The sequence below is a fragment of the Lepisosteus oculatus genome, chromosome 13 (genome assembly GCF_040954835.1).
Source record: "Lepisosteus oculatus isolate fLepOcu1 chromosome 13, fLepOcu1.hap2, whole genome shotgun sequence".
NCBI lineage: Eukaryota > Metazoa > Chordata > Actinopteri > Semionotiformes > Lepisosteidae > Lepisosteus > Lepisosteus oculatus.
This window is the reverse complement of record NC_090708.1, coordinates 5,984,315-6,005,558: the sequence shown is the minus strand read 5'-3', so window position 1 is coordinate 6,005,558 and position 21,244 is coordinate 5,984,315. Positions and strand designations below refer to the sequence as shown.

Below are 21,244 nucleotides of genomic sequence, written 5' to 3'. Positions count from 1 at the left end.
AGCTTCTAACTTGCATTTTATTCAACTCCCAACTCGCAGGCCACGGTGTGTAAGGAAGACAAAAAAGACTACACAAATGGGTTTCAATATTTATTTTGTTAAAGACAAGCTAGCCTGTAGTCTAACGTAACAGGTTAAGCAGACTATCCCTTTTCCTTTCATTTTGAAACCACATCTTTGCTGACAAGGAATGCTGCGAAAGAAATAGCCTAGTTCAACAAAAGGTTATGACCACAAATGAAATACATTCTACAGTGTTCAAAATTACTTAAATTGACAGGCTAATTGTGGTCAACCTTGGATGTACTTAAATACAGCAAACTTGTTCATGCATCACTTGTGCTCTAGAGAGAAAGGCACAGCTTTTCCTACAATGAGCCACCTTAAAGAGAACTTGTATAACTCAAATGAGAAGCATATTTCCATTTTTTAAACAAGCATTTAAGTCATTGATTAAATAACTCCTGAAGTGGCTCATAATGGATTGTTCGTGGCTAAAGTAAAAAAAAAGTAAAAGTATGCATATTGTTAAAGGTGCAGGAACAATTGATTTATACATCTGTGCACACCCTTTTCCAAATCAGTCCTTCCTCAGCAGTTCATGTGCAAATTAAGGATGTTCCATATATGAAAATCAGAAATTAGTCAAAAAAGACTATTTAAACACCACAGTACCCTAAAAAAGTAATTCCACTGTGTACAATCTAAAAAAATACCTAAAATTTGCTATGCTGTAGTTTAGTACATGCAAAGGTTATAGTGATTCACAATGTAACATAAAATGGACATTTTATATTCTTGTGATGTAAAGTTGAAGCACTTCATTATGGCAACAGTACTGCAAAGCAGTGATTTGCTCCATAGAAAAACTTCACTCTTATTCATGCAGGAAGCTAACTTACACAAGTAAGTTTATTTGGTTTGTAAAAGGTGATGATATGGAAAGATTCACAGCATCAAACCAACCTCTGGTGCAGAAGTACAGGGGGAGCCTTCCTGTAATTTCTAGTTTTACACAAGCATCTAAAATAAAAGCTGTAAAAATTTTAGAAATAAAAATTAAAAAAGGAAAAGGGAAAAAAAAGGTAAACACTGGATGCAAGAGTCAACCAGAAACTACTGAATATATCTTACAATGCACTGCTGCTCAACCTGCCGAATTTATGTCCAGTGTAATTTAATACTAATGCAAAATTTTGGTGTTTTTCCTTCTGGGATTTATTAATTCAGCCTTTTACAGGCACATTAAGTTTTGCATGCGTTCACATACACCACACCCATACTCCGCCCATACTCTCGTACACACGCCGCGCTCCTGGACTTTGGAGTCTGCTTCACAAACGAAGAGCCCTGCATTAGAGATGAACCTGGCTCCACACCACTGAGTCCAGACATTCATACATGGGTTCATTCACACAGTGCTTCATAGCAAGGCCTTGGTTGTGGCGCTCTGGACTTTGACAAATGTTGACTATTTTCCAGCTTTGTCAGCAACAAGTCCACAAGCTATGATATGATGCTTTCATCAAATCTTTCAAATTACCTTGGTTCTCTGATCCCCCTTTGTTGAAGACCTCTAATAACTTGCAGTTACTCGAAACATCTTCAAAGCATTCAGTGTAGATTTTGCAACATTTAGCCACTCATTCTCACTCGCACCCACTCGCCATCACAACTTCATTTGGGCTTTCCCTGGATGCCAAACGAAATCCACACATTTCTCTCGGATTAAATGCAGCAGTGGATCCCATGAGCCGAGCACAATGGATCAAATTTCGTTTTACAGTGCTGCATCATGACGTTAACTCCAGATTGGGAAGCTTTTTAGAACTGGAACCCTTCTGTTGGCACGTTAGCTGATGAATTGAAACCATAAGTTCCACCCTGGATTGCTTCTGGAACCAGGCTAGAATCTTCATCAATCTGAAAACAATTAAAAGCATTAAGATGAGCAGTTACTACTTGGGGAAATAAAATGATAAAGACACTGCTGCTTAAGTTATCATTTATTTCTTCATTTTAACATATTTTTAATCTTGTTAATATGCAAAAGCATTTGTGGATTTTAATGCCTTTAGATAAAATTAAGACTATATGCTAAGGAAGACAGAGTTAGTACTTACATCATCCGATGAGAAGAACTGATCAATAATTTCATAGGCCAATTTATAGATATCCTCATTTTCATGATTCTGTAACTGTTCAATCTTTTCCAAACCTATAAAATAATTTAGAATTAGTCAGTGTGGAATAGCAAACATTCCACAGGGAAACCTTTAGCAATTCTTAAGTTACCTAGCTACTTTTTGTTTTGTTGGATTGAAATGCAAAATGTACACAGGATTTTACAGCATTCAGTGATTTCAAGAGTGGAGACTTAAAACTGACAAATATCCAAGAATGTCTTAGAAATGCATTCATCCCCTTCAAAGTCTGGCTGCCCTCTGAGCTTGCAATCATGTTAACCAATAGATTAAAAATGCTAATAGTATGGAAATACAAGTCAATTATTCAACCCCTTTGGTAGAGAAGTCCTACAGATTAGTTGGAAAAATCATTTAGTGTAGCAGCTTGTAAATAACTGGTTGACTTAAGAGTAAAAGCATCTGTCTCTAAGCTTCTTCTGTTAAGATACTGAATTTCAAGCCCCAACCTATATAGCGATATGACCAACCACAAAGACAAAGCAGCTTTGGAAACAAGTTGAGAAGCACAGATCAGGAGAGGGTCACAAGAATATTTCAAAGTCACTCATCTTTAGGAAGTCTTACATGTCACCCAGACTACCACTCAAATAAGAAAGCAGAAAATGAATTAGGGTTGCCACTGTGAAGTCAATCATAATTTCAAAAGATTTCTGTGTTTGAGATGGCAGTCAGCGTTCATACATGAAACATTCTTAGTTGGCCTACATGGACACATGAAAATGTGTGTGTCTTAAATTAAAAATGTACAAAGCATAGGACGAAGCACGGAAATATCACAAAAACTTCAGCCATTTCTGATGCAAGAAATGGCATAAGTCAACGCTGGTAAAAAAAAGCATTACTAATCACCACGTGAAAAAACCCTGCACCAGTTTTGCTCCCATCGTACAAAAAGTGAACATCCTTGATTGGCACAAAGCTGACATGAATCAAATAGAAAATTGATGGCTGTTCATTAAATTATTTCATTTAAAAAAAACATTTAATTCTCACTGCCATTTAGAAATGTCAGAGACCTACCCCAAATGACAGCACTTACTGCTGTCTAAAGGTGCCTCAACCAGGTAGTGATTTAGGGGGCTGAATAATGCAAATGTTCTGTGCAGATCTCATGGATATTTCAACCTCCTTCATTAATGTCAGTGTCAGTTTGAGCACTTCCGTTTCAAATTAATTGAGAAAATCTGTGTAATTACTTCATCAAATATATCACAGCCAGGAGGGGAAAACTTCTGCAATGCACTGTATCACATATTCCAAGGAGTGCACTGATAAAGTACTATACTCGCCCCACAACCGAAAGTTGTACAGGAGCCATAAAAGAAAGCTTACCTCCACATTCTTCAATCAAATTAGCAATAGTGTCTGCCTCATCGTCTGCCATTTTCAAGATATTACTCAGTCCATCCAACACTACTTGAACAACTTGTGCATCTTTAACGATGAGTAGGCTGCAGAAAGGTGGAATGACTTGCTGCTGGATAAGGTATGCCACCTAGTGGAAACAAAATGAAAAAAGAACACCTTGCCTTACTATGCTTTGTGGTCTTCCACTTCCCCACATTATTGAAGATGACCAAATGTAATCATTACAACTTGAAATCCAAACTGACTATTCAGTTGGTTTACTTAAACATTTTATGATGTTACATATTTGAAGTAATTGACAACTCCAATATCTAATGTCTGACAAACAAACAAGATCCCATCCATACTAGTATTTTGACACAGGATGCAATCTAAGTTCCTGCTAGTGTGAAAACACCTACACAGGTCATGTGCAGACTGATCTCAGCTAGCAGTGACCCACTTCATGATGGGTTTGGGCTAAATGCTAGTCTTCTCGGTATTTGGGAAAATGATGCAAAGAAGTTAAAATAGATGGAAGACTAAACTTGATTAAAGTAACAAATGAACGGGTCTTAACAGTATTCATTTCAAGTTCATGAAAACACTGGTACTCCTTCAGAAATAATTCCACAATAACCCATTAAATACCTTGAAAGTCTCCGTTACATAAAGATGCTGAGGCACACAGATTAGAACTCAAACTTGTGCAATATCTACATTTTTTTCCTTCACACAGTACAGTGGTACCAAATGTGCATATGCAAGGAGAGTTCTGACTTCAGGAAAAATGTGGCTACATATTTGAAGATATTTAATATTCACGAAGATATATTGTATATATTTGACAGTCTCAGACCAGATCAAAGTGGCAATGCAACAACAGACTAAGATTTGAATTCTTAAGAATTTAAGGGTAAGATCTTACCTGATCTTTTCTTCCACTTATGGTGAGATTACTAATTGCCCAGGCAGCCTCCTTCTGAGTACCAAAATCCCCCTTAAAAACAAATTCCCAGTTCAATACAAATGTTCTCCATTTACTAAACAGAAAAAATATATAGTAAACATCCAATACTTCCTTACCTTGTCCAACAGATGTATGATCATTGGCACAAGATTGGCATCGATAACAGCTTGAACTTGCTGCTGATTCCCTGCAGTTATGTTTGATAAGAACCACACTGCCTCCTGCAAGATCAGAGAGCATATTCATTTGCCGATTTATTTATTTTTTTACACACAATAGGATCCTGCAATAACAGTGAAAATAAAAGGCTAGGGGAGAGATGTGTTGGATCAGATTACAGGAACACCATCACAATGTACCTGTTAGAGACTAAAGGGTGCCAAGGCTGGCAAGGTGAGCATTTTCAAGGCTCTAATCATCAGCCAGATCACAACAAGCCTTTAAAATTCAATGTGACTGGCTTCAGATGCACTCCAATGTCAGCAGAGATACTGAAATCTTCAGAGCCCCCTTTTCACCAGCCTAGATGCAACAGTCATCCACACGCACACCTGTTCCCTCCCTCCACCCACCCAATAACTATTAAGGAAACATTACCAAGTGTTTTTAACTTAAAAAGTACAATGATCGTTATATTTACCAGTATTACACCACTCAGAACATTCACACAGGCACCAATCTCTATTTCATCACCTCCAACATTCAGGTTTACGCATGTTCAACTTACAAAATATCAAAGGATCAAATTAAATGTTTACTACGTAGCAAGCAAGTAAAGCTCAAAAACACATAATAAAACTCTGCTGGCAATCCAGAGAGAGTTTAATTACACAAGGACATTTCATATGCACGACTGCATTAAGGTAAACAAAATCAACAAGTTTAAGCATGCAGGTTACCTTATTGATCTTTTCTTTTGGGTGAGTAAGGAGAGCTTGGAAGTGGGACAGAGCATCACAGTTGAGAACCACTTGCGTCTGCTCGTCTGTACCAGTCACGATATTGCCAACGGCTCTCAGTGCTGCAGTCTAAAATAAACGTTTCTCAAGTTCAAAATTCAAAAACATTTTTAATCATACAAGAGGTATTAACCAAAAATATACAGATTTTTTTTATCTGAACAGATAAAATTCGACACATGAAAAAGCAGACTGAGAATATAAGTGTTAAAACGAAATTGAGTTCTCAATGTACTATCAGTTTTGTCTGTCATCTGATTGCAGACAATATTAAGAACTAAATGCAAGCTGTAATACTCTGTGAGAATGACGGTTCACCATATGCACCAAAAATGCCTAAAAGTATAACATTTAAGAGATAAAAGAGGGTTACTCTGAAAAAGGCAAATCAATTGTTTCCTTTTCTAATAAAGGAGTTTTCACAGTTGTCAGATCTGATTTTAGATGTCAAAATGAAATTCAGCTAAGGATAACTTCAGGATGATTAAAAGGTAGTTGTGAGGAATGTAAATTAGTCAGTGAAGACTGGTCCTAAACTTCACAACAAAAAAGTATTTAATTAAAGTTTGCAATTTTTAAATTGAAGACTCATACCTGTACTTTGACTTCCTGATGGCTAAGGAGAGGCACCAAATGAGGAACTATTCCTGAATCAATAACCATCTGAATCTGCTCATTTCCAGCATCTGTTAGGTAGGACAGAGCCCAGACTGTGTCAACCAAAATCTACAAGAGAAAAAAAATTAGCTCTTTCTGGGAAAGCATATGAAAATATTGTCAGTTTCTGACCAAAGATATCTTAAGTTTAGACTAAGTGCATAAGCTTTCTTACTTACATTCACATCCGTGTGATGTATCAGGACACACAAAGCAGGAAGAATCTGCAGGCAGCAAAACAAATGAGACTGACCACCAGTAGGATTGTTAAGTTGTGTAAAACAAAGACCACCTATAACTGAATATTTTTATGACAGCAGCTATTACTTAACTAGCGTATAGTCCAATGCTGAAATCCTATATTCCAATTATTCCAGCTATATTAAGATCTCAACAGGACAAATGATAGATTCAGATAAAGTTAAATAACAGTTTATACCAGTAACTTGTAGAGCAGGGTTTTATTAAAGCAGGTTTTTTATACCTCCTGAATGGTTTCCATTGGTGGAGGTGGATCCTTGTGACGACAGAGATTAACCATCACCCAGGTGACATTGCGAAGAAAGGTAATAGGGATAGATGGGCTGATGAAGGACAGCAGGGGTTTCACTACACCTAGGCTGATGACGTAATCTCTGCACTGAGGTCCGTCCCCTTGAGAAAAGCCACACAAGATACATTATCCAAGGTTTAAGGCATTAAAAATAGAGAATGTTAAAAAGGTTTAATATTTCTGCATACTTTGGTCAATCGGATATTTAAATTCTGCTAGTTTGTTGAATTAAAATGTTTAAATAAAAAGTACAGAGGTACACACCAATGATATTGCCCAGGGCCCAGACCGCCTGTTCACAAACATTTTGATGTGGAGAGTGCAATAATCTTAAGAAAAGAGGAACAGCATCTATGAGAAAAACAAAGCACAAAAGATAATCTTTTTAACTTGGAACACTTATCACAAATATGTACATAATTCTCTAAAAAGCTGTCAAGACATTTCAACATCTATCAATTCTTCAGGCAAAGCAAAGGTGGCTACATTTTCCAAGGCAAGGCATTTAACAAACACAAGAAAGAATGTGAAGGATTTAGTTAGTGCAGTTCTATAAAAATAGATCATCTCTCTCCTAAAAGGTGCTTGTAGATATTTATGTACATACTTGACTGAACAACTGCTTGTGTCTGTTCTGACGTTCCAGAGGCAATGTTTGTCAAAGCCCAGGCAGCTTCAAATTGTAAGGAAGGGCTGTAAAAATAATATTGTAATACTTGTTAATAAAAGATTACAATTGAAATCACACTTAACTCTGTAGTCTAGTAAGTCCATAGCACAGTAAAATGTTTTTGCTTTTATAATTAGTGTATTGTTTCTCTTTCAAGCATGGACCTAATTGGCTGTGCAACTATACATGTATAAAAACGTATTCACTTTTAACATTTTTTTAAAATCTTACTTCAAACTGAATGATGACCACCACTAACAAATTAGTGGTGGTCCACTGAATATTACTTGAGGACCAATTAGACATTGCATCAAAGCTATTTCCTTGCATGTAATTATAAATTACATTTAGAGCCACTGAATTCTAAGCCAACCATAGAAGAACCAACCCTTTGATACAGCTAATAGTAATCCTTTTAGTTTTGGAGAAAATATTACTACTTGAAAATTCAGTTATGGTACATCATATTTAAGACTTTAAAATGCAGGTTTCTTTTTAAACATTTGGACAGAGAAAAATTTGAATCTGAAGCTTTAAGGTAGAAGACCTGTTTTATGCATGGTTTATGAAATCTAGTTAAATCCATTACCTTGACTTAAATAAATCACAGATTGAACCTTGGGAGTTTTAAATGAAAAACACAGCATGTTGCAAAAAAAAGATTGTCACTTACTTGTCATCTCTTTCCAGACAATGAACTAGTATAGGTAAAATGCCAGATTTTATTAAGTCATCAATTGGTGGGTTCCGATCACTTGACAACAGCTTCCTGCAGAAGAAACATGCAATCCTCAGTTTCATATTCTAACAGGTACAGTGATTAAAATAACCAAAGGAAACCCAGAAGCCTCCCAAAAGGCATGAATGGAAAATTAACTTTGTTTAAAGTCTTCTTCATTTATGGTATGCAAATTTATAAGATGTCCCTTAAGCGTCAGAATCAAGGAAGCAGTGGTTACAGCCATCTGGTGACAGAGCACAATACCTGCAATCGAAGTATAGTTCACAGGCAGAATGCCGCAAAACAAATTTCACAAACAAATGATTCATTCCACTGTAATTTTGTAATTAAAGACAAAAATTAGTTTTAGTCAACATTTTAGTTATAAAGCAGGGGGAGGGGTGAAAACCAAAGTTATGGGTATTGAAAATATAGAAGTCTGTCAACTCAGTACTCCACAAACTGCTTACCTTGCCGCCTGCACAGCGTTTAACTGTATGCCTTGGTTGTCACTGGAAGCATTCTGAAATAAATTCAGAAATTAAACTTGCAGTACCAATAGAGAGCCATTCACAAGCCTTGCAATGAAATGAATGATTGTAATCCACTTGTACCTTTGCAATATTTGGATGAATGTATCTAAGCAATATATGTGGAGTTTTAACTCCACTCTACCTTGAAGTATCAATACCAGTGTCTTTAATAGAGGTTTCTTCCCCCCATAATTTCCAACAGAATTAATCTTATAAACAGCAGACTTTAGAAAAATATCTTGCTTGCTAATTGCAAATGTAACAGTACTGGCTAAGCCTTCAAAGTCTTCAAAACTAGCATGAAAACACTGTCCCAGACATCAAAAGATTGTACAAAATATAAAATTAGGAAGGTATAAAAACACTTACTTGTACTATTGCTTCTAAAGACGTATTTTGCTGCAAACAAATTAGGGAAATACAAAATTTAGTCTTGGAACAAATGACCCAATGCAGAATTGAATAAAAATGAAAATATTAAATTACATGCTTAAAATAAATTAAAACTGGTACACCACAATGAGTTGGGTAGCAATTGTTTGTAATGAATGCAACCAGTTTAGCATTTTCAGTTTTTGAAAAACTATTTACTTTTACATGGAAGACACCAACAGCAATCCTTACCACTCTGTAATCGCCATCTACATCAGAGTCATCACAAATATCTTCATGAGGGACATTTCTCCTTTTCAGTAAGTGTTCATCTCTCTTATTCTATGAATCAGATGTGTCAGTAACAACAAATGACAAAAAAAGCTTGTGAGTTTTGATTGAATGAATTTCAAATGCATACAGATTTTGTGCATTTTTAGAATATAGCCTGAGCTCTTACTGAGTTCAACAGACAGTAATACCTTTCAACTTTTAAAGTTACTAAACATTACATTCACATTTTAATAAACAAATCTCCAATTCAAAAGTTACACGTCATTGCATATCCAAAACAATTAGATTACAAATGAACATTGTAAAAGTTAAGGGCTACTACGAAACTTCTGATGAATCAGAAAATCAATACCTTGCGAAGTTCCACAACCACCTCATTCCTCTGTCTTCTCATTGTCTGGATAAGGGGGAAAATACAAAAACATTTAATATTCTACTCATCTGAAAGATCTGACATTCTCAGAGGGACTACTAAGACAAATGTAGTCACTCCAACAGTTACATACAACTTTTTGGAAATGATGAAAGGAGCTTCTAGTATGCAATGAAGTATTAAAATGACCTCCCACCCTTGTACATTTTGAATACTTGTGATACCTCAGTGACACACCCAGAGAACAGTACAGGACAACATGGTTATCAAGTGTGACAACATTAAAAAACAGGTGGGTAGCTGCGTCAGCATGCGTAGGCTGCAAAGGAACAAGTAATAGGTTTATTCCATGCTGAAAAAAAGAAGAAAGAGAACACAACGTTTCGGCCGTGGAGCCTTCTTCAGGTTAAAAAACCTTCTTCATTAAAAAAAAACAGCCCACTGGAGAGAGTCCAGGATTTAACAATGGTTTACTGTGCAATGTGACAGCATTTCAGCGTAACACAGTTAGCCAATTTCATACCATATGCAGTGAGTAATGTAGCAGGAAGGGGCAGTTCACTCAGGGCTTAAGCTTAGAAATCCCTCACACGCCTCTGGAATTTAATCCACAAGGCACAGGACAGCACTGAGCACACAAAAGCACAGTAACATTCAAGACATTTCTAAAACCTTCAGTATGACTTCACAACTGGCCAGCACTGATACTGATTTTATTACTTTGAGTTCGGCTCCATGACTGTGGATCCCTATGATGTTAACAGTAACGCACTGGATTCAGGTTTATGTTTTACAGAAAAGGGGTGGGGCACTTTATTTCACTATCCCAAGACTAGAATTAATAGGAAAGAAGAAAAATGATGTGCTTGAAAGCATGAAATATCTTCAGAAATCCTAATGGTGATTAATGTAGGGTGGGACACTCAGACATTTTAAATCAAGTATAAAGACCTGCAACAGCATGTCAAATTTTAAATAAATGGTAGAACAACCTAAATGAATACAAATACAGATGCTTAGATGGCTCATGTTTTAGAGTATGGTCCTCAATCATTTTAATTGCTTTATAAAATAAAAAAACAAAAGGTGCAGCACAGCTATATTCATTTCTTTTTTATGAAAAGGGTGGCTGAGTGGCAATTAAGGAAAGTGAAATGATGAACTTCACAGAATCTTAAATGGTCCTATATATGTAGAAATACAGTCCGCTCAGACTATTGGACGTTTTGGCCAAAACTGACAAAGGTCTGAACATTATATTCATGCCTCCGTACAGATCTGTGTATGTTCCTTTGCATTATTAAGTACAGAAGACCAAAATTTAAAAGTCCAAATGTTGGAGTCTGATCCAGAAGTAAAGCCTGATGCGTCAACAAGGAAACTGCTTTACCAGATGAAAAAAAAGAAAGACTTCGTCTCTTTTCTCACGTTAGGACGTGTTGGGCCGCTTAGTATTATGTAACATCTACCAGATAGTTCACGTTCTCAAGAGATTTCCTTTAAGTTTTGGAAAAAGAAGCACATGACTTCCAATTTTCAATGCTATATAATATCGACTTTAGAAAAGGAAACAAAAATAAGAACGTTACCCAGAACGTAATATTTCTTAACTTGGGTGGTAACGAAGGACTGCAGACTAGAACGCCGTGGAATTATTTTTTTAAGAGATCTAGAAACAGACGTTTGGGAAGTTTTGTGGGTTAGATCAATCGTTGTTCGTGTTTCGCCACATCCAAACAACTCCAACCACGCGGAGAGAAGGAAGGGAAAAAAAAATCAACTCCACAAAAGACGCACCAAGTAACACTTTCGCTTTAGCAGAGAAGCTCCCAACAGCCCCGGAATAAGCTTCGGGGGTAGAGCAGCACACCACCATACCCAGCTTCTTCCAGTCATAAAAAAAAAACAAAGGCGTTTGCGGAGCCCAGTAAGCGAGCCCCGGCCTGGCCTGCCTCCCAGCCCCTGAATCCCTGCCCCGAAGTTTTGCGTGCTGGGCAGGGAGCGATCTGCCCAGCGCTGGGGCTGAATTAGGCCTCGGTCGAAGCCGCAGGGAGCTGGGGCCTGGCTTGGGCTGGGTGCAAACTTCGAGATCCTGGAAATTACTAAAGACGTCACAGCGGAACCTGAAACAAAATAACACACACAGACTCGCCAAAAAGAGAGAGAGAGAGGCACACCGAAAAAGTCAAGAAGAAAACAAATACCTCCAAATCCCGGCCCTTGTTTTTGAAATTCTTCAGCCGCTGATTATCCAGTTTCTCGTTGTCGGCCATGTTGGGGGAAAAAAAAATATGTATTTGTAATTACTATGATTTGGGCGACGTATCTCTTTCGTGTGTTTCTTTTCTCTCAGCCCCTCCAGTTACCGGACTCTTTTCTCTGGCTTCCTCGCAGGGGGTTGTGGGAATGCCGGTACAGGCCCAGCCTCGCTCTGGCCGCGGCGGAGGAGGGGCGGGCCTTTGTCGTCACGGATTGGTCGGCGAGCGAGGGAAATTTAATTTCAATACGCGTGCTCGGAGACGCGCTCGTCAGCGGTAATTACAATAAAGCGCAATAAATTCCAGCTTGCACTTTGGTTTTCATGGATATAAAAAAAAGGCATACGAGCTACATATAGCTACGTGTTTTATAGGGTACATAAAAATACGAATTAAAATTAGTATTCGAATCGGCCTTTTCCTCAAAGAAACTATGCTGCAATGCACCAGACTGTAACAGGAATAATGTAGTAAAATAGGCTGTTAGTGTTGATGTCATGATATGATACCTTGCATGGTACCTTGTAGCATTTTTAAATGTCATTAAATGCATAAATATTAAGTTTATAATGAAGTGGTATTATAGCTTATTAGCAGTTCTATGATTAGAAACATTTGATTATTATTGATCTTCCTATTGAATATCCTATTGAATATATTGTAACGCAACGGGGGCTCCGGCGGGCGCCCTTGCCGCATCTGGTCGGCCCCATCCCGACTGGAGGCTCGAACCCGGGACTTCCGTGTCTCTCTGCAGCGACCTAGCCCTGTGAGCTAAAGAGAGATCTCTCCACAGCCCAGTAGCTGTGGTCCTGCTATCACAGGGAAGGGCGGTGATCTTACACACAGTGCTTGTCGGCCGTAAGCGTTACAATAGAAATTCTGTTCAATTTGGTGTTTTGCTGGAACATATCCTGACAGCTCTGTTATTCCCCTTCTGAATTATTAAATTAATTAACCAACAATTAGCAGCATTTGCTTTTGTATCTGTAAATATTTTTATTTAATAAAGCATTCAGCTTTTTGCAATATATATATGAAGCATTTTCCTTCCTGTTAGAGACTTTGAAACGATAATTGTAGTTCACACTTTTGTGTAAAATACTTTTCATGTCCACATCCATTAGTCTATTGCACAGATTCCAAAATACATGTGCGACTGTTTTGATCTGAATGTAGAAGTTGTTATTATATATGCAGTTTCTTATAATTAAAAAAAAAACAGAATTCTTGTAACAATTTAGAGATGAAAGTGTCCTCTTGTGGCATAAATAGGTCACTGAGGAGGTGCGTCTTAGGTAAAGAGTTGATGTATTTTTATGAATGTGAGGGTACTGTTAAAGTAAAACCTGAGAATTAGGCAAAATATGACCCGGACATCAGTAATATTCATGTCTACTGGAATCAATCTTATTTCAATTTGTTCATCAGTTTCACATTACCTGGAATTAAATCGTGTAGAATCGCACCTCAAATATGCTTCAGACTGTTGGAGCTCAGAAACACTGCCAGCTTTCTGTGACTGGGGTCCACCGAGGCCCATCGCCGACCCCGCTTGGAAACCCGACTACGTGCGCTCGCAGTGACGATGCGCTTTACTTTCTGGCCACTCGGAGCGGGCGCCCGTAATAACGCGTCCAATGAGCATCCCATTCGACACGAATTCGCTGTCAGGGTCTATTACAAGCCTAATCCAGGGATGGAGAGGTGCGTGCCAAGGACCTGTCGACAGGAGGTGTGCATCCTCGCTTGTCCTGCAGTTTGGGAATCAATTCAAAGCTGTCAAAATACAGCTTGTATCCAAAACCTTATTATTCGAGGATGTCCCAGTTTTGAAGGGACAATTAACAATAATAATAGCTCACACTTACATAGCGCTTTTCTGGACACTCCACTCAAAGCGCTTTACAGGTAATGGGGACTCCCCTCCACCACCTCCAATGTGCAGCATCCACCTGGATGATGCGACAGCAGCCATAGTGCGCCAGAGGGGGCTTATTAGGAGGGCATGATTGGTAAGGGCCAATGGGAAATTTGGCCAGGACGCCGGGGTTACACCCCTATTCTTTTCCCGGGAGGTCTCCCATCCAGGACCAGGCTCACACCTGCTTAGCTTCAGTGGGTTGCCAGTTGTGGGTTGCAGGGTGATGTGGCTGCTGACGATGATTTTACAATTCAAGATACGACCAAAAAGTCCAAATTGCTCCGAATTGAGACCACCTATAGTCACACGTCGCCACAGTATACGAGACTGATATGGTTTACGAAGCATACAGCCTAGTTGTAAATTGTACTGTACGTTAAGGCTGCCCTAACCTGTTTCACAAATCCACACCCCGCTGCGGGAACCTCCTTTCACAAGCGCAGACTCACCTGTTATTGCGTTACCAAGAATAGGAGGTACATGTACGCCGTCAAGTGTAGGCGAAACCTTACACGAAGAATCAATACGATTATATGACTACATCAGATGCTAATCTAAAAAAACACTTGCATCTCTTTTACTTGACTTGAATTGTTTTAAATTCTTTAACTCTTTCTTTTACGTAAGCTAGAAAGTCAAATACTTCTAAATGAATTTCGCTGAAAACCCCTTTGATACCTTAGAAAATGCAAATTTTTGTAACTGGTGTCAGCGTTTTAGGCTTTTAAATATATTAATTTCTTCATTTAAAAAAATCTACGCGATATTCAAATCGTCTCTTTGGATACCATTGCGGGAGACGAATCGAGAAGATTCCTTCAGCTTTCCAAGATCTTTTTCAGGTTTGCAGATGGTAAGTTAAAAACTGTACTGTAGCTAAGACGTCATTTTCGTTCTGGTCGTTTTGTTTACTTTCTAAATTTATTGGCATTCCCCCTAATCTTCATTACGTTTACTGTACGTGCATACTTTGACCAGGGTAGATGCAATCTTTTTGGGTGGCTGATCCTCTTGGAAAAATCTCATTATTTCTATTTAAAAGCGTCCCGAGCGTTCTGCTTTCTCCCTGCTTTCTTAAAAGGTAAATTTCAAAGATACAGATGTAAAAATATAGAATATAGGCATGGAGAAAACATTTTTTTCACCCACATACGTATCTTTTTTTTAATTGTATAAAAGTTCTGAAAGCCTTTGTATTGTTCAACTATCAAACGAGGGTATTTCCTGTCAAAATTGAATTATCTTGCTTTTACACAAAAGTATAGCCTTCGAGATATGATAACTTATAGTAAAGGCCGAAATCAGAAAGTAATGGTTTAAGTCGGCGTGCCATATCTCTGCATCTTCATTACTGAGATGCATTTATTGCAAAATGTGGAATAACATTTAGCTTGGATTTCCACGTGTAATGTCCCATTGTGTAAAACGATCGGGAGATACACAAGATTACCTTTCTCACTCTATTTAAAACTATGTATTAAAGCAGATTAATAGTTCAGTTTTATTTTGATCGTTTCCAGATTATATATGCACTGAAGATGCGAGCAAACATAAGGTAGAAACTTCATATATTACCATTTATTTTCCATTCATCCAATCGTTTTCTAACCGCCTTATCCAACACAGGGTCGCAGGGGAGCTGGAGCCTATCCCGGCAAGCAGCGGGAGCAAGGCAGAATACACCTCTGGACCTGGACTGGTTCAGCAGTCCGCCGCAGGGCAACATGGATTTTCGCTTAAAAAAAACTAACCGAGTCTGAATCAATGCAATGAAACACATGTTTCTTAAAACGTTGTTTCTTGGACTCATTTTTACTATGCTTACGTTGATGTTGTTAATTATAAACCGAAGTCTGGCCTCAAACACCACCTATTCCAGCAACAAGGCTTTAAACCAGGGAATCAACTGGCTGTATTTTTACGAAAGCGAACCAGTCAGAAGGCCCTGTTTACCCTTTCTGCTGCCTAAGATTTCTATGTGTAAACACAAAGTTCCCTTTCTGGTCATTTTCGTTGCGTCCACACCAGGCAGAGTAGAGCACAGAATGGCCATCAGAGCTTCCTGGGGCAGTAAGAGATATTTGCAGGGGAAATATATTCTAACGTTATTTTTACTGGGTAGAGAAAAGGAGACAGCGGTTAAGCCACGGTTATCACTGGAAGAGGAGCATTTTCTTTTCAGGGATTTGATCATGCAAGACTTTCTAGACACATACGAAAACCTTACATTGAAAACAAGGATGGCCTTCCACTGGATGTATGAATTCTGTCCCCGCGCTCAGTATATTATGAAAACAGACACAGATGTTTTTATTAACGTCATCAACCTGGTTCAGTTTCTTCTGAAGACCAGGTATAGTTCAGGGGGATTGTATACAGGCTTTCCTTTTGTTCACAGCTACCCCTACAGAAGCAGAAGCAGTAAAAACTTTATTTCCCACGAGGAATACCCCTTCGACCAGTACCCTCCGTACTGCAGCGGATTTGGATACGTGATTTCAGGTAAACTGGCTCTAAGAATTTACGAGATGATGTGGCACGTGAAACCTTTCAGAATTGAAGATGTTTACGTGGGTGTTTGCGTACAGTTAGTGGGAGGTGTGCTCTACATTCCACAAGATGATCTTTTCTTACTTTATAAAAAGAGACGTGACAGCAGGATTCTAGGTGTCATAGCAGTGCATGGCGTGGTGCCTGAAGACATGGTCTCCTACTGGAAAATGCTTCAAGAAGCCTCTCAGTGACATACTGTATATGAAATTCATGTGAAAGCTCATGAGGGATGACTGCAGCCAAGGCAACTGGCCTCATTCACAATCATTCCTGACATCATGTCCTCACATTAGAGAAACTCTGAATACTACCTGTAAGCCTCTTGTCTCCTTCGCATTTGTCCTTTGCATCCCTCCTCCACCCCACTTCCTCCTTTGCAGCCTGTCCCTTGGTCACTCTTCACTCTGCAGGAGAGTCCCAGCCTCCTCGTCCTTCGGTCAGGAGGTTGGCCATCAGCCACGTGGGGTTACACATTACATATGAATACACTTCATTCTTGGGTATTCTTTTCCTAGTGAAATGGTCAAATGGCTTTTTTTTTCTTTGGAACAAGTGATAGGTTTATTCCATGCTGAAAAAAAGAAGAAAGAAAACGCAATGTTTCTGCCGTGGAGCCTTCTTCAGGTGTGAACTGGAAGAACCATTTTCATACATCCTTTCGCCATTGTCCTACAGGAAAATCAGTTGTGTTCTTTCACAATTCCTCCTATGGAGATTGAGGGAAACAGCTGTGAGCTTCGGGCTACTTCAATATCAGCACTGCTGAATTAGGGGATAAGAGCCATTGTGCATCAGCAGGTCTGCAGGTGGAAGTCCGATGAGAATACCTCACCAGGCTTTTGTGGAACTACCCTTTCCACAAAAGCAGTGGATGAATAAAGGCTGATGATCACAAAGTATGTGTGATATGACAGTCTAGTACTATTTTAAAATTGTATCAAATTGCGAAGGTGATACCGTGGGAGTGATGTATTGGAAGCAGCTGGGGCTCCATCCCTATTCCCTCCTCTCAAACTGAGTTCCGGTCACTTGAAGCTGAAACCTGAAGATCACACTGTGTTCCCATTGACTCTGGAGGGGAAAGGTGCCAGGGGCTGGGAAACGTGAAAGGAGGCTGAACGAGGCCAGAGAGGGGCTGACTAGACCAAGACCTGTTCCTGGTCGGTCCCGAAAGCCGCACGGCTTCTGCAGAAGATGTCACCGAGCGACAACAGGCATCTTCCTCACTGTGGATTCAGGAGGCAGGCCAGCATTCTGCGGCTCTCTCCCTTGCCTGTATCCGAGCCCCAGGAAGGTTGTCTTCTCAGCCCGGCTGTCCTGAGAAGGAATGCTGTCATCTGTGATGGGCAAGGGCCATGCCACTGGCTGGGCTGGGATGCCAGATACATCCAGCAGGACCCTGCCATGTCACTACAGCCTGCACATCTTTGACTGGGAGCCAGGGTGGTGTGTTTAACCTGTTCCATTTTTAGTTTCTCAGCTGACCTGCCACACTGGCCTTGGCCAAGTTATTGGATGGGTGCTTTGGATCTGGGCTGGCAGTTCACTTGAGCTTTATTATCGAGATTCAGCTTTCCGCAATGTGGGCAGTTAACAAGACAGAGAGAAATGGGGGAGATTTAACCCTTTTATCGTAATCTGATTTATTTGCCGAGTTTGGTGATGTTGTCAATGGAACCGGGGAAAAATGTTCAATTATAATACTTGTCCTTCTACAGATGAAATCAGTACAACGTCATATTGATGGATACTTTCCACCTGGAGGAGCATTATTTGAATCAACATCACAGTCTCCATGGAAATCACGACACAACAGATCCTAATGTGATGAAAGGCTTAACGTGACATTTCAATTGTTCTGAGGTTTAGCACTTATCCCGGAGAGAGATGGGCCCTGGAGACGATCCCAGAGAAAAGATCTTAAGAGAAAAAGCACCTGTTGCTAGGACGGGTGGAGTCATTACCTTATTCCCTAAACTAATGAAGGTTTAGTAGCCAGTTTAGCCGTTTTAAATGAAGACAGTCATGCAGAGGTTGAATCTAGTAATCGGCATGAATATTTTAAAAATATCATAGAATGCATTTTCAGGATAATTTGTCTTTGTGATAGACATTTTAGAGGACATGTTTTAATAACATTAACAAGTTCCGATTGGTTTGATATACACAAAAGGAGTCCACCATTCATCGTAACCAGTTTTAAATAAATTATTTTTTGACCCAAACTTTAAAGGATGTTCCACATCAGATTTACAGAATGTTCATTGAAGTGATTTTCAATTTTTGTTGCAACATTATGTTGTTACATATTAACACCACCTAAATGACTTAAGTTATACTCACCTATTATATATAAACATGTAAGAAATCAATGAAATCATTGTTAAATGGCTTAAATGACTTGCTCATATTTTTGCCAACCAACCACTTCTGTGATTTTTTTTTCTTTTTTTTCTTTGAAACTTAATTAGAAAATAATTCAGTGTTTACTATGTAAATTCCAAGATAACTAGAAGCGCCACCCAAACCTGAGGTTCCAATCTGAGCTCCTCTAAATGTGATTTTTAACCTTTTACTTGAAAAAAGGAGAAAGACCTACAAATTTCATTAATCAAAAATGAGAAGCACAGAAACATACGTAATACTGAAAGTTTTACAGGAAATACAATAATCTGCAACCTGAGGAAAAAAATAGCTTTTCTCTGTGTTTGCAGTGTCTGTCAAAAAGTGTGGAGTGTCATGAAAAAAGCTTTCTATTTCTTTTCCAAGACATAAAGTGGTCTGGTTTCTATCCTCTTTCACCAAGACGTCAGAAACTCATATTTACAACTTTTTTAAGACGCAAAAGCAGTAAGTACCATATCCAATATACAACGGGTAAAGGTTAATTCTATTGCTAAAAAAACAGAAATGGCCATGTTCGATTGTATAGACATCTTCAGGGGTCAGATACAGATGAATAACATCATGTAGCTGCATGTACTCATCTACAGATCATTTCCTTGTGTCAACATAAAAAAGTAGATGCGTATTTTGAAATCAGATTCCACCTTCTGGATGACCTTATCCTGGCTGTCTGGGTCAGATGGTGGCATGCCAACCCTTTTAAAGCTACAGACTATATTGCTCTGTAACGCCTAGGAAACTTTTGAGACAGCATGGGGTTTTCAAGCAGTCCTTTAAATGGAAACAAATAATCTAATGACAACTGATGTGTTTTTTGCAATATAATGGTTTAAGTTTTTCTGTGACCTGATCAGACTGAATCAACACTGGCTCAGTGTTTCCAACAGTTTGTGATCAAAGAGAACATGGCAAATTTTGAGTTTTTATTATTTACTACCAGAAGAGACAGGGCAACTTTGAAATAGTAATTGAGAGCAAAATATATAGTACAAAATTGTTTTCCTGTCACTAATATTAGACTGTTTTGTTACCTTTCATATCTGGTTTATTTCTATCGCTAGTTTAAATTAAGTTAGAAACATTTTAAGAAAAAAAGTTCAAACTGGGAAAGACTTTAAAACCTACAGCAAAGAAAGTGAAAAAGACAGATTAAAATTCAAGAAATCCAAGATACTTGAGTGATGTTTTATTTTTTTTTCTTTTACCTTAAAATCCACAGGTCAAGACTCTTTTTACACTTTCAGAAATTCAACAAACAAAATACAAACTCCACATAAACATTAGGTAACACATACTTATTCTTGGAAGAATATATAACCAAAAATACTAACTAGTAAATCATTACATTTTTTTTTCATCCAGGGTGATTTTTACAGCTGATCTGTGTTAAAGAACTATTTAATTTTAATATGTACATTCACTTTCCATTCCCATATGCTTGTCTCTCAGAGACAAATGTAGAAATGATGGTATTCTACATGAAAAACTATCTACATTAAATGTGCATGTCATTCAAACATAATATGCTACACTACAATCTCAAAACATTTTAATTTTGGCAAAGCAGTTAATAACCGACAAAAGAATAAGGCAGCAGTTAAGAGTGTCACTCAAAGGTAATTTTTTCCTTTTTTCTCTTAATGTCATGAGTTTGTGATTTTTCAATGTGTCAGCAAAATGCAAAATGTTGTAATTTTAACTTTGTTAAAGAGTTAAACCAATTAACCAAAAACGTTACAGTGAAATCCAAGTAATACAGATGCAGATTTCTCATCTGATTTGCAGATTTTGTTTTCTGCTAACCTCCCTAATGCTGCAGACGATTTATTCTGGAATAACGCTATTCAGTTTTCAGTTAAAAAAATGAACTGAGCTCAATTAAATTCAGTATTGCAGTAAAGCATCATGTGAAGTACGGTGCTTTAAAAAATCCAACAGCTTAGTTCAAAATTCGTCACATAACATTTCAGTGCATTCTCAGGAAAACAATCATCAGAAACTCTGCCCTTTTGTCACTTTGATTAAATCAACAGAATTCAAGGATCAAATTAAGTCCCGCCACAGCGTGATAAATACTGAATTTAAATAACAGGTTACAGTACGATTTCTTTTTTAAAGGAACTGTAGAATTAGACAAACTAGTAAGTGATCTGATGAGTAACAGGGCAAAACATTAGTAGACAGCCGTATTCTGTTCCATTTCTGTTTCACCCACAGCACAAATACATTAACAGACAGACCCATCGTCAATAAAAACAGTTAGAGAAGAACATACTGAAAGGTAATGGATACGGGCAACTCTGAACATGCTGTGGATGAAATACATATAATAAATACAGGATTTGGCAACAACTGATGGCAAGAGAGTAAAATTGTTGCCCTCTGTAGATTGTAACCACTCCCCAGTGTTTTTTAAAAACAGACACACGTGAAGAAACACCCTTTTC

General features: G+C 38.3%; 2 protein-coding genes and 1 non-coding gene across 4 annotated transcripts; 1 reads left to right on the top strand and 2 right to left on the bottom strand.

Moving 5' to 3' along the window:
- Positions 1-77: 77 nt before the first annotated feature.
- kpna4 (karyopherin alpha 4 (importin alpha 3)) lies at positions 78-12,069 on the bottom strand. Its single transcript, XM_006637572.3, has 17 exons — positions 11,861-12,069; positions 9,636-9,680; positions 9,242-9,331; positions 8,987-9,016; positions 8,555-8,607; positions 8,037-8,132; positions 7,301-7,386; positions 6,958-7,044; positions 6,625-6,794; positions 6,320-6,364; positions 6,078-6,209; positions 5,424-5,552; positions 4,641-4,745; positions 4,483-4,554; positions 3,540-3,702; positions 2,124-2,218; positions 78-1,923 (listed from the first exon to the last, which is right to left on the bottom strand). Exons 1-17 carry the CDS (start codon positions 11,927-11,929, stop codon positions 1,825-1,827), a joined length of 1,566 nt encoding a protein of 521 aa, XP_006637635.1. The 5' UTR covers positions 11,930-12,069; the 3' UTR covers positions 78-1,824.
- Positions 4,849-5,222, bottom strand: LOC138242301 (small Cajal body-specific RNA 7). Its single transcript, XR_011191509.1, has one exon. It is a non-coding gene; the product is annotated as a small Cajal body-specific RNA 7 (non-coding RNA).
- Positions 12,070-14,329: 2,260 nt separating the features above from the next.
- On the top strand, positions 14,330-19,955 carry LOC102690089 (UDP-GalNAc:beta-1,3-N-acetylgalactosaminyltransferase 1). Of its 2 annotated transcripts, none has more exons than XM_015360978.2 (2): positions 14,330-14,691; positions 15,465-19,955. In XM_015360978.2, the coding sequence occupies exon 2, from the start codon at positions 15,608-15,610 to the stop codon at positions 16,580-16,582; it is 975 nt and encodes a 324-aa protein (XP_015216464.2). In that variant the 5' UTR covers positions 14,330-14,691; positions 15,465-15,607; the 3' UTR covers positions 16,583-19,955. The 2 variants fall into 2 exon arrangements, with proteins under 2 accessions (XP_015216464.2, XP_015216463.2); XM_015360977.2 differs by lacking the exon at positions 14,330-14,691 and adding an exon at positions 14,749-14,919.
- The last annotated feature ends 1,289 nt before the right edge of the window (positions 19,956-21,244 follow it).

Bases quoted from the DNA above. Each gene is read 5' to 3' on its own strand.
- kpna4 (XM_006637572.3), bottom strand. From the start codon at position 11,929: ATGGCCGACAACGAGAAACTGGATAATCAGCGGCTGAAGAATTTCAAA. The intron at 9,332-9,635 runs GTATTGATTTTC...TCTGATTCATAG, and splicing joins TGGTTGTGGAACTTCGCAAG to AATAAGAGAGATGAACACTT. The intron at 2,219-3,539 runs GTAAGCTTTCTT...ATTATTTTATAG, and splicing joins TTTGATTGAAGAATGTGGAG to GTTTGGAAAAGATTGAACAG.
- LOC102690089 (XM_015360978.2), top strand. From the start codon at position 15,608: ATGAAACACATGTTTCTTAAAACGTTGTTTCTTGGACTCATTTTTACT.